This window comes from Brassica napus, chromosome A9, assembly GCF_020379485.1.
Source record: "Brassica napus cultivar Da-Ae chromosome A9, Da-Ae, whole genome shotgun sequence".
NCBI lineage: Eukaryota > Viridiplantae > Streptophyta > Magnoliopsida > Brassicales > Brassicaceae > Brassica > Brassica napus.
Window position 1 is genome coordinate 38,222,434 of NC_063442.1, and position 12,701 is coordinate 38,235,134.

Consider the following 12,701-nt stretch of genomic DNA (forward strand, 5'->3'; position numbering starts at 1 on the left):
TTGAACCCACAATATCAACAATAAAAACAGCAAAATCACAAGTAAAAAGAAAAGGTGATTGTGAATTCGTAGTCAAGAGGTTGAAGACGAAGATAAATTGGTAATTTCTTAGTTCATTTAACCTAAACCTGATTCTTTTTTAAAAAAATGGGCAATTCTACTTTCGAAAACGAGACTTCTACCAATTATAGCGGACCTCTACCCACACACCGCACGTCAAATTTGGAATAGATCAAATTTGGTATATATGCACATATTTAACATATAATAGATAAATTTCTTATGTTTCAAAAAAAAAAAAAAAAAAGAAGATAAATTTCTTAAAATTAATTTCCGATTAATCTTTATGTAATCTCTAATTTTTTTTTTGGTGTTAGGTCCAATCCGAACGTAAAACATATGAGGAAGGCCTAGCGTATTTCTGAATAGGGCCTAGTATAAATAAAAATGTCCTATGGTGTAGTTATAAACTTGGAAAGTGTCACACCACCTTGTAATATTCTCTAATAAAAGTTTGCTACTTTTTCTTTTGTTTATAACCCAACCGAGTTCAAGCCAAATTAAACCAAAAGAATTTAGATTTATTTGTGGTTTGTTTTTTAACCCTGAAAAGCTCAATCGAACATAACCAAAAATCCAAATTATTGGTCCAGTTTCTAATTTGGAATCTGCTAAATTTATTGGTAAACTAATTGTGGTTTTGTGATTTGACTTGTGAGTTATGAGTTGTGACCCAGCGGAGGGGAGAGTAATATAAATTTCTGACTTGTGGCACATGATGTAAGACCAAGATTGTAGGCTTGAAGCACGTTCAAAAACATTGTTTATATCGCTACAGACTTGTCGATTAGCTCCACCTAAAGAAGCACCGCATATTCTTATATGATATTCAAACATGTACTAAATCTTCTCGAAGCCTAATAATTATAAACGTACAAGCATTTTATTTTGTTGTTGTCATCGAGCAGAAAAATAATTTAATGATTTTTAAAAATAGAAAAATATTGCAAGATTTTAAAAGATCATATGATAGAGGCCAGCACGTTGTCTTGTTGCAGGCTACATAAATAATCAAACAACTTAGCAGATACACATCTAACGGCCACATTTTCATCGTTGAGCTGATCATTTTATCTCCTTGTAAGAGAGTTTCACCATTCCTAGTTTCCTGATAAATCGTTCCTTCGATCTTCATTCTCTGCTTTTCATATAACTTGGGTCTCATTTCCATCAAACCTTCTTTTCTGGACTACTTTTCATGTCGGGTGACCATATATCATTTTCTCTTCAACTATTCAGGTAAGCATTTTACTTTTATTAGCTTTCTCAGATCTTTTGGGAGTAATTTACGAGTAGCACTCATTCATAATCTCTCGATGAGTCCATCTGATATTTCCTTTTATTAGTCAACGAATCCAATCTTATTAATGAGCTAAGAACAAAACCATTATCTTATTTATTTACCGATTCGAAGATTGAAAAGTAATCATATTAGAATGAACATAAATGATGGTCGATCCTCTTTTCTGTTTTTCTGATTGAATTGATTCTATATTTTGAGATGACAGTAGAAGTCGAATATATTTTTTTCTTTCTTATAAAATATACTCCCTCTGTTTTTTTTATATGACATTGTAGAGTATGAAGCACCCAATACAATACCTTTTCTATACTCATCATTGTCACTATATTTTGCATTGTCGATTTTGGAAAACGTCAATTATATTGAAACAAAAAAATGATTATAAAACGACAGTTATACCAGAAATGAGGGAGTAATAAATGAAGAGAGATTATTTATTTTATTTATTTTAGACAGATTGATTTTTTTCCGTCATTGATCACTTTTTACATGTATAAAATTACAGAACAAAAAGGTTTGAACACTGAATGAACAAACAAGTCCGGAAAAAAAAAATCAACGAGAAATGTCAGAGTTGATGACTTTGGTGCTGTGTAGCCGGCGGGAGTAGAGTAAGAAAAGTAACATAAAAACATTAAAAAAAAAAAGAAAAAGAAAAATGCAAGAGGCTGTATTCCTCTTCAGCGAGGAGAATCTAAACAAGGGGCAATCCTCAGGGGGTCGTAGTGGCGGGGCCACCAAATATAAACAGAGTTCCCGCCGCGTGGTCCCCACGACAAACTGCGAGCTGAGTGACGGGACGGCCGAGATTAGAATAGTAGAGAAAGTTTTGAAGAACGGTGACCTTTACAACGGAGGCTTATCGGCGGGGGTGCCTCACGGTACAGGGAAGTATCTGTGGTCGGATGGTTGCATGTACGAAGGGGAGTGGACACGTGGCAAAGCGAGTGGGAAAGGGCGTTTTTCTTGGCCGTCTGGAGCTACCTACGAGGGTCAGTTCAAGGATGGTCGAATGGACGGCGAGGGAACGTTCATAGGAATCGACGGCGATACTTACAGAGGGCACTGGCTTTGGGGGAGAAAGCATGGCTACGGAGAGAAGAGGTACGCGAACGGAGACGTTTACCAAGGGAACTGGAAGGCTAATCTGCAAGACGGTAGCGGACGTTATGTGTGGTGCGATGGGAATGAGTACGTGGGAGAGTGGAAGAACGGTGTTATCTCTGGGAAAGGGATCATGACTTGGGCTAACGGAAACCGTTACGAAGGGCTGTGGGAAAACGGAGCTCCGGTTGGGAAAGGGGTTTTGAGTTGGAACGAGGAGAAGACGAGTAATAATAATCAGTTCGGTGGGTGGGGGAGGAAGAACAAAAAGAAAGATGATGAGATTGTGCAGCAGCAAAAGCTCTCTTCGGTAGAGACTTTGTCAAAGAATACAAACTTTCCGCGGATTTGTATATCGGAACTGGAGGATTCGAACACGTGTGATAATGTAGAGGCGGGGTCGATGTTGAGTCCGTACACGAGCGAGTCAGATACAGGTGATAACGAGTATGAGTGGGCAAGGAGCCCTTTGCTTTTGGAGAGTGGTGGTGCCATGAGTTCGCAGCAAAGTCCGAGATGGCTGGATGAAGGGGATGTAAAAAAACCGGGGTATACGGTTACTGCCGGACATAAAAGTTATGATTTGATGTTGAATCTACAGCTTGGCATCAGATATTCTGTTGGCAAACATGCTTCGGTTTTGAGGGAGCTTAGGCATTGTGATTTTGATCCCAAGGATAAACAATGGACCAGGTTTCCCCCCGAAGGATCTAAGTGTACACCTCCCCATCAGTCCATCGATTTTAAATGGAAAGACTACTGCCCCATTGTGTTTAGGTACGGGAGAAATATAATAGGAGTTGAGGGACTCTCTTGATAAAAAAAAGGTTTAATTTTATCTAATGGTTCGTTTATTGTGGTCAAAACAGGCATCTAAGAGAGTTATTTACTATAGATCCAGCGGATTACATGCTCGCTATTTGTGGAGATGAATCTCTTCGGGAATTTTCTTCTCCTGGAAAGAGTGGAAGCTCCTTTTACCTGACTCAAGACGAACGTTTCATGATCAAAACCATGAAGAAATCTGAAATAAAGGTAATTTTGCTTCACATTGCTTTAGGGCCATAATAATAATATGACCTGAGCTTTGTAAACCATCATTAGGTGTTGCTTAAGATGCTCCCAAATTATTATGAGCATGTCTCCAAGTACAAGAACTCATTGGTCACCAAGTTTTTCGGGGTGCATTGTGTCAAACCAGTAGGAGGCCAAAAGGTATGGGGAAATGTTCTTTTGTTACGTATTGTTGATGTCTTGATGAGATCAAATAAAAACATTATTCTTGTTTTGTGACCAAAAAATAAATAAATTTATAACAGACTCGGTTCATAGTGATGGGAAATCTATTTTGTTCGGAGTATCGTATACACAAACGGTTTGACCTGAAAGGTTCATCGCATGGCCGTACGATTGACAAGGATGAAGGTGAAATCGACGAGACCACAACACTCAAAGACTTGGATCTCAAGTATGTCTTTCGACTCGAGACCTCGTGGTTTCATGCCTTTATCAACCAAATCGACATCGACTGTGAGTTTCTTGAAGCTGAGCGGATTATGGATTATAGTCTCTTAATTGGTCTCCATTTCCGGGAATCTTGCTTGCGTGACGATATTTCCTTGGGGATCGGTATTAATCATTCAGACATTTCTTTCAACTTATTTCAATTTGTATTTTTAAAAATAAAATAAATTTCTACCTTTCTTCTGTTAACTGAGAAATTAGTTACTTTATTTATTTAGGTCGAAGAGATCAGGAAGACAAATTGATGAGAGGATATAATTCGCTTCCGAATATGGACTCTGTCACGCAGACTTGGTACCTTCTCTTACCAATTTATTTTGGATAGATAAATACAAAACATCCCTGATATATTATTCTTTATTTTAAAAAGATGTAATTTTTTTAAAAAAAATTACATATATTAAAAATATATTAAATATTGATTATCAATATATTATTTTTTTATAGTTAACTATTTCCATAACTTTTAACAGATATAATTTTTATGAACATAAATTATCTTTTTAAGTTTACAATCTATCATTAAATAATGCATTAAAATGTAAAAGATAGTTTTTACAATTTTATTTTTCTAAAACTTGGATATTTTGGAAAGGGAGCAAGTGTATTTGGGAAACATTACAACATGTAAGTTATGTCATGTGTCATCATTAGAATGATTATTAATATTTTAAAAAAAATAAATTGGTCAATCTAAAAAAATATTATACTTCTTATTAAATAACTTTAAAATTAATTAGTAATCTTTTAAAAAATTAATTATTTCCTAAAAAAAAAACTATAGAATTACTTAAAATCATTAAAATATAAATGACAATTAATGATTTTGAATAATAAATATTTAAAATCCTTTATCGTTTTTTAATTTTATATTATTAAAACAAATTACACAATCACATTAACTATATAATAAAAGTTAATTTTTTCATAATGTTATATTTAAAAAATTAAAATAATTATAAATTACTAAAATTGTTAAAGTCTCACATTGAAAATTTTATGATCAATAGTTTTAATATTTTGTATAATATTTGTCTTGACAATATTTGTCTTGCATTGAAAATGTAGTAATGGACCATTAATTAGACTTGGGGAAAGTACACCCGCAAAAGCAGAGCAGGTGAGCAGATTTGAGGAAGAAGCGTGGGAAGATGACAACATTGACAACTCGAATCCAAAGAGTACAAGGAAGGAGGTTGTTGACGTGATCCTGTACTTCGGTATTATTGATATTCTTCAAGACTATGATATCACTAAAAAGTTGGAGCACGCCTACAAGTCACTCCATGCAGATCCCACTTCTATATCAGCTGTTGATCCCAAGCTTTATTCCAAAAGGTTTAGAGACTTTATAAACAAGATATTTATTGAAGACAAATGAGAAAATATAATATGCAACAGCTGCACAAGTTTAAAGACCAAGAATCTAAAGATCCACCAAGAGTTATATTGTACATTGGAATCTCTAGGCATGTGATTGGTATTTAACCTTTTGGCTTTTCAATTCTGAATGTTCAAAACGTGTAGGCCATTAAACACCATGAAATCAAACACCTAGTAATGTTGCTCGATTTCAGGATGTTGAAGAGATTGCCTGCGGCTGTTTTAACATGATTTTATTGGGAGGGGGAGGGGGGGGGGGGGGGGGGGGGGGGGGGGGGGGGGGGGGGGGGGGGGGGGGGGGGGGGGGGGGGGGGGGGGGTTGGGTCATAAATTTTATAATTTACAATGGCTTATTTTTCCTCATTTATTGGAGAGAATAGGTTTTTGGTGCTTTCTCAATTTTCTTTTTGAATAGTTCTTAAAATTTATTCAGAAAAACACTTTTGTACAGATTTAGCTACTTAAAAAACATAGCATTAATTGTTTTTTTTTAAACATAGTATATTATGGAGAAACTAAAGTCTTGTAGCAAGCCATGAATGAAGTTGTCCATCATACTTTCGGGTTTCGAGTAACATTGACTGTGAGGCATTGTTTCCTGACCTGCATGTCAAGCATCTTCACCATCGATGCGGTTAGAGTTTGGAGAGCTCCATGTCTTCTGTTATTCGGTTCACGCCAAAGTGAATAAAGAGTGATATGGAAAATATATCTCAAGAGGAAAAAATGCTTTGTTTCTTGCATTGAGTCGATAAGAAACCCAATTAAGTCTTCCCAGTGCATAGTATACCGCGAGAGGAGAACACTGGCTGAACATACTTCTTGAGAAAAGTCGTAATTAAAAAAGAGATGGTCTCACGATTCCGAATAGTGTTGGCAGAGAATACACATAATAGGGTCAGAGCCGGTATTGGGCAAAGCCTAACGAAACATTGGCTTTAAGTCCTCAATTTTTTTGAAAAATATTACATAGAAAAAGCTTACTGTAGGGTCAATACCCACTTCCACGCAAGCATACAGTCTGCAGTTGTAACCGATTATGCATGGCCATTGGCCAGCCACGTGAGGAAATCATATTTTGGATTAGCATTAGCAAACCATACACACGAATACCAGCTCACTATTGGTGCAATACTCCTCAAAAGATTGTAAGTATTTTTGTTTGTACTGAATTGTCTTATGAAAGTCTCTGCATTATGTTTCCATAAAGTAACATCATCACCTACGGTCATTTTCATACGCGCTGTTGGTTCAGAGCTTCAATCATACCATAGATTTCCAATCTGTGTTGTCTTGTCCGACGAGTTAGAGTAGTTGTTACACTTGCAGTCAAAGAGATTCCCATATCAATGCATCTCCTCACTCCAACAAGGTATCGGACAGGGTTCTCAAAAGTCTTATAGCTTCTCTTCTAATCTCTTTGATCATCAATAAATATGTTTCAAATAACTTACTATCGAATTCAATATGTAATGGAATCCGTGCATGCTTCCAGTGCGTGCCGATCTCATATTAAACAACATTCCCGGTTTAGGCTTGAGAAAGTAAAACACTCTAATTTATGTAAACACCAAATCAACCATCTACAACAAGTATAAAGAGGTGTGCACGTACTCACTTTGCCGGCTTCCAATTAAATAATATAACTGAAAGCAGCTATTTGTTATACGTTATAACTGTTATAATTCATGGAACCGAAGAGTTTTAGCATCCCATTTACTAATTACTATATGTAGTTTCTTCTCTACTTTTCGAATAAAAACCATCTATTATTGCAATTTTTGTTAACAATAGAAGTTTCGGGTTTTTTACTTATAATTTCTAGACTTAGAGTTGGTTTTTACATATTCCGATTTAAATAATAATCTTGTGTATCAAATTTTGTTTTAATCCAAGACCATTAGACCTACCGCTGATAGGTTAATTCGCATTTTCTTTTCATCTTTAGTATTGGTTTATTTATAATTCTAAAAATCATAACTCCAGAATAAATAATTAAATGGAATATGCTAGGAAGAACAACGAAGCAGAGAAATTTTTTTAAATAAAAAGAAGAAAAAAAAACTTAAAAGAGGTTATTTATAACTTAATGTATCTGTCGTTAAATCTGTTGAATAGTTCTAACAAAACACAATCGTTACAAAAGTCAATTGGGTTCCCACGAAACGGTGGGGCCCTTCGTGACCAGGTCTTTTAACATGAGCTCTTCTTACTCCTTAGCCTATAATTGATATCATTTTGTAGGAATGTTTTTCTTTGAGAAATATTTTGTAAGAATGTCCGAATGAAAGATTGTCTGAAATTTCAGGAGAATCAAAAAGAAGATGGGAAAAGGCTGGTTGGCATGTGTCTCGGTTTCGTGTTTATCATCAGGAAAAGACAAAAAACAACAAGTTTGTTTTCAGATTTTACTCTATATATATCGTCATAAATCTAATGCATATAATAATGATTATGTAATCTTTGATTCGGTTTTTGATTTTTGAAGAGACCAGAGAAAGAGAAGAAGAAATGGTCTGGGAGACAAAAGAGTAGAGAATCCATTGAGTTCTCTGAGGAGAGGACTTCTCCGATTGACCCTTCATCTTCATCTATAACTCGGCCGTCTCCTTATCCTCCTCCCTTGCCGGATTTCGCTCCTCAGCCATTGTTGCCACCACCATCCCCTCCTCCTCCTCCTCCTCTTCTCCATCCTCTTCCGGCATCTGCCAGCAATGAAGAAAATGGTGGTTCCAAAGAAGCAAAGACTAGACAAGCTCTGGCTCTTGCATCGGCTGTTGCAGCCGAAGCAGCTGTGGTGGCTGCGCATGCTGCCGCGGAGGTTGTACGTCTCACGAACACGACATCCACAAATCAAGTTAGGGAATCAAAGGAGGAAGCTGCCGCAATCAAGATCCAAAATGCGTATAGATGTTACAAGGTATACATACAAATCATTCATTCCCGTAAATGCTTCTCTTATTACGTGATTTTTTAGTCAGAGCGGTCTTTTAGCATGTGCCATTAGGACATTTTTGATACTGTCCGATCATCTTTTCTTAAAATTTTAAATATGCTAAGACTAAGACATAAGAGAAAATAATTCGTTTTTTTTGTGCACTAGAGAAAGTAATTCGTTAAAATAAGAAAATTAAACACATCAAATATATTTTTTAATATACCTTTGAGCTTAGTTTGATTTAATGGGCCGGGTTTCACAGGCAAGTCGAACTCTACGCATGCTGCGAGGGATGGCCAGACTCAAGACACTTCTGCAAGGAAAATACGTCAAAAGACAGATGAACGCGATGCTTAGCTCAATGCAAACACTTACACGTTTACAGGCACAGATTCAAGAGAGGAGGAATCGGTTATCTGAAGAGAACAAAGCTCGTCAGAGGCTGGTTCAACAGAAGGGTCACCAAAAAGAACAACACAAAAACCAGAGTTTGGTAATGAATCTTTATACCTTTTATTTTACTACAACGTGTGAATCAAACTACTCAGATTAATCAATTTTTTTTTTTTGTAGATTATCGCTGGAGATTTTGATTCCACCAATAGATCAAAGGAACAAATCAAAGCAAAGTTTGTGAACCGAAAAGAAGCTTCTGTGAGACGTGAAAGGGCTTTGGCGTATGCTTATAGTCATCAGGTATTTTATAAATCTAATAAAAACTTCGTCATGAAATTATTCATAATTATATGGATTTATGTTGGAAAAAAAATGAAACAGCAAACGTGGAGAAGCTCTTCAAAACTTCCACACCAGACTCTGATGGACGCAAACACTCCGGATTGGGGTTGGAGTTGGCTTGAACGATGGATGGCTTCTCGTCCGTGGGATCCTGAATCCAACGACGGTCAGGCCTCCTTCAAAAACTCTCTCAAACCCGAAACCTCCATCAAGACTTCTCCAGCCTCTAAAGCTAGCCGAAAAGCTATCCAGTTGCCGACAAACAACGATTCCAGGGGCATGAAGAGCGAAGGGACTAGCCACATGCACAACGTCGGTGGTGGGTCATCTACAAATGTCAAAGATGGTGAGAGCGTTGGTAGCAGCTCTTCGTCACGCAGAAGTTCCTTTGGTAATGCGGAAGCTGGGAACCCCAAGGCTAGTGGAGAAACTACAAGCAACCCACAACCGTTGAAGAAATCCAAGGCTGGTGTAGAAACAACAAAAAACATGGTTAATGCGCAAGCTATGAAACCAAAAGCTAGCGCGGGAACAACATTTAACTTGGCTAGCACGCAAGCTTTGAAATCCAAGGTTAATGTCGGATCAACGAGCAACTTGGGCTTGCAAAAGAAGAAGGTTGTGTCTGATAAAAACAAACCTCCGCAAGTGGTATTGCCAAAGAAGAGGCTTTCGTCTTCTACTTCTCTTGGGCCAGGGACGAAGGTGCCCGATTCAGACAAAGCAACAACAGGCGCTGCAAATGGAGAGAAAAAGAGAAGAAACGGTGGTAGCCGTTAACGTAATAAAGGAGTTGCTTTGATGGCAGTTTGATAGAATTAGCATCTACAGTCCTAAGATTGTTTTCTATCCAAGGCAAAATACAAACGAGAGTGTGAAAGGGTCTGTATTTTCGGTTGTTTTTTTAACAAGTATTTTCGGTTGTTTTTTAACAAGTATTTTCGGTTGTTTTATTTGAGTGAGAGTATAAATTACTACTGCTCGTTTGGTTTTCATCTGTTAAATTATTTTCTTTATTTTTTTTAGTATAAATCATCTATTTCCTATCGATTTTTGTTTAGTTATATTATGAACACATTTAATTAAAAGCATTATAATTTGATTGGTTATAAAATGTGACATAATATAATTGATGTATATTGATGAGCAAACATTATTTTACATAAGATTTAGTTGCTGACAAAATCAACTTAACTAAACTATTTTTAATTACCACAATGTTAATAATGGTTCGTATTAAATCATATGGTTATCCTAATCAAAAACTTGCTAGGTTATTAAGATGCCAACCATTTGGTTTGATATAATACTATAAAACTAGGATAAGACCCGCGCCTTGCGCAGGATTAAGTTATTATTTTTATTATATTTTAGAGAATGAAATAATAGTTTGGCTTCATTTGGATTACTGGTGTTCAATCCGGATACTGGGTTGGTTTCGGTTCGGTTCGGTTTTTTTCGGTATTTGGTTAGTAAAATATAACTACTATTCTAAATCAATATTTACTTTGACTTTAGTCTTTCACATACTTTTGAAAGATTTCAACTGGACGACTAAATTGATCAGCCAATCTTGTTGTTTTAAATCGTTAGTGTTTATATATATATATATATATATATATATATTATTTAGTTTGAATATTTATTAAATAAAAATTCATATCCGTTATATTTTATGATCATTTGTAACTTATTATAACAAAAAAATAATCTATTGATCACAAAATTTTCAGAGTGGGAATATTCAAATTTCTAATAATATATAGACGATTTGGAAAATTCAAATATAACATATAAGAAAAAATATAAATGTTTTTATTATATATTTAATGTGATTTTTTAATATCTTTCAATAATATAAAATTAAAAAAAAAAGAACTAAGATACCAAAATTGTTATCAAATATTTATTATTCATAATAATTAATTTTCATATGTACGTTAATCATATTAGGTAATTTCGTAGCTTCTAATTAAGGAAAGTGCAAAAAAAAATTTGGTAGATTATTTATCAATTCGATAGTTAGTTTAATAAAAAATATAATGTAAGTCAAGATGGACCAACCTATTTTTCTAAGAATAGTATATTTTATATAGTCATTTATTAAATGAGAATTTATAATCATACAGTTCTATGATCATTCATATCATTTTATAACTGAATATTTAAATCATCGATAACAAAATTTTCAATGTGAAATCTTTAATAAGTTTATAATTTATAAATGTTTTTGAAAATTCATTGAAAGTTTTAATATTAAAATATTTATGTAATCTTATGGTATATAGTATAATCTATATATATATATATATAAATATATATGTTTTATTATTAAATGATATTTTTTACTCATATGGTTTTAAAATAATGTGTATCTTCTTATAATATTAAATAAAAGTTCATATTAATACAATTTTATGATCATTTGTAACTTATTATGACAAAAAAATAATCTATTGATCACAAAATTTTCAGAGTGGGGATCTTCAAATTTCTAATAATTTATAGACGTTTTGAAAAATTCAAAATATAACATATAAGAAAAATTATAAATGTTTTTATTATATATTTAATGTGATTTTTAAATATATTTTAATAATATAAAATTAAAAAAAAAGAACTAAGATACAAAAATTGTTATCAAATATTTATTATTCATTATAATTAATTTTCACATATACGTTAATCATATTAGGTAATTTCGTAGCTTTTATTTAAGGAAAGTGCAAAACATTTTTTGGTACGTTATTTATCAATTCGATAGTTAGTTTAATAAAAAGTGTAATATAAGTTAAGATGGACCAACCTATTTTTCTAGGAATAGTATATTTTGTATAGTTATTTATTAAATAAGAATTTATAATCATACGGTTCTATGATCGTTCATATCGTTTTATAACAAAATATTTAAATCATCGATAACAAATTTTCAATCTGAAATCTTTAATAAGTTTATAATTTATAAATGTTCTTGAAAATTCATTGAAAGTTTTAATATTAAAATATTTATGTAATCTTATGGTATATAGTGTTTAATATATATATATATTTATTTTATTATTAAATGATATTTTTTACTCATATGGTTTTAAAATCATGTGTATCTTCTTATAATAAAAATGTTAAACCATTGATCATTAATTTTTAACATAATAATTTTAATAGTTTTAGTCATTTATTGTCGTTTTTAAAAATTCAAAATATAACATATACGAAAAAATCTAAATTTTATTTTTATAGCTAATTTGATTGTTTAATTTATTTTAATAATATAATATTAAACAAAAAATGATGAGGGAGATATACATTGTTATCAAATCTTTATTATTAAACTCATTAATTGTCATATATATATTAGTCATTTATGGTAATTCCGTAGGTTTTATTTAAGGAAAAAAAATATCATATCATATCATTATATCATATAGTTTGACCAACTTATGTATCTAACAATATATAAAAATCGAATGTGGACCTACTTATTTTTCAATTGAATGTAATTGACTACCTAATTGAGTGCCACCTATGCATTGGGGCCTCTTTTAATTAATACAAAATTGAGGTTACATCTTTTGAAATGTTCCTCAATTAATATATAAGGGATTTGACGTATGTTTTTAACATATATGTATTATTTTGTTTAGTGTTTAA

At 33.3% G+C, this 12,701-nt stretch overlaps 2 protein-coding genes and 1 long non-coding RNA gene across 3 annotated transcripts; 2 read left to right on the forward strand and 1 right to left on the reverse strand.

Annotated features, from left to right (window-relative positions):
• The first annotated feature begins 768 nt into the window (after positions 1-768).
• Positions 769-5,562, forward strand: LOC111200625 (phosphatidylinositol 4-phosphate 5-kinase 3-like). Its single transcript, XM_048741419.1, has 7 exons — positions 769-1,299; positions 1,869-3,244; positions 3,337-3,502; positions 3,572-3,682; positions 3,787-4,096; positions 4,210-4,285; positions 5,060-5,562. Exons 2-7 carry the CDS (start codon positions 2,022-2,024, stop codon positions 5,370-5,372), a joined length of 2,199 nt encoding a protein of 732 aa, XP_048597376.1. The 5' UTR covers positions 769-1,299; positions 1,869-2,021; the 3' UTR covers positions 5,373-5,562.
• A 137-nt stretch (positions 5,563-5,699) lies between these two features.
• LOC106414314 (protein IQ-DOMAIN 4) lies at positions 5,700-9,830 on the forward strand. The gene is made up of 6 exons (XM_013854993.3): positions 5,700-7,562; positions 7,683-7,767; positions 7,863-8,294; positions 8,575-8,805; positions 8,886-9,008; positions 9,090-9,830. The coding sequence occupies exons 2-6, from the start codon at positions 7,699-7,701 to the stop codon at positions 9,828-9,830; spliced, it is 1,596 nt and encodes a 531-aa protein (XP_013710447.2). The 5' UTR covers positions 5,700-7,562; positions 7,683-7,698.
• Positions 8,993-9,919, reverse strand: LOC125578522. Its single transcript, XR_007316629.1, has 2 exons — positions 9,691-9,919; positions 8,993-9,516 (listed from the first exon to the last, which is right to left on the reverse strand). It is a non-coding gene; the product is annotated as an uncharacterized LOC125578522 (long non-coding RNA).
• Positions 9,920-12,701: the final 2,782 nt, after the last annotated feature.

Coding starts and splice junctions, on each gene's coding strand:
- LOC111200625 (XM_048741419.1), top strand. CDS start 2,022: ATGCAAGAGGCTGTATTCCTCTTCAGCGAGGAGAATCTAAACAAGGGG. Junction 3,503..3,571: donor TGAAGAAATCTGAAATAAAG/GTAATTTTGCTT, acceptor AACCATCATTAG/GTGTTGCTTAAGATGCTCCC. Junction 3,683..3,786: donor AACCAGTAGGAGGCCAAAAG/GTATGGGGAAAT, acceptor AATTTATAACAG/ACTCGGTTCATAGTGATGGG.
- LOC106414314 (XM_013854993.3), top strand. CDS start 7,699: ATGGGAAAAGGCTGGTTGGCATGTGTCTCGGTTTCGTGTTTATCATCA. Junction 7,768..7,862: donor GAAAAGACAAAAAACAACAA/GTTTGTTTTCAG, acceptor TGATTTTTGAAG/AGACCAGAGAAAGAGAAGAA. Junction 8,295..8,574: donor ATGCGTATAGATGTTACAAG/GTATACATACAA, acceptor CGGGTTTCACAG/GCAAGTCGAACTCTACGCAT.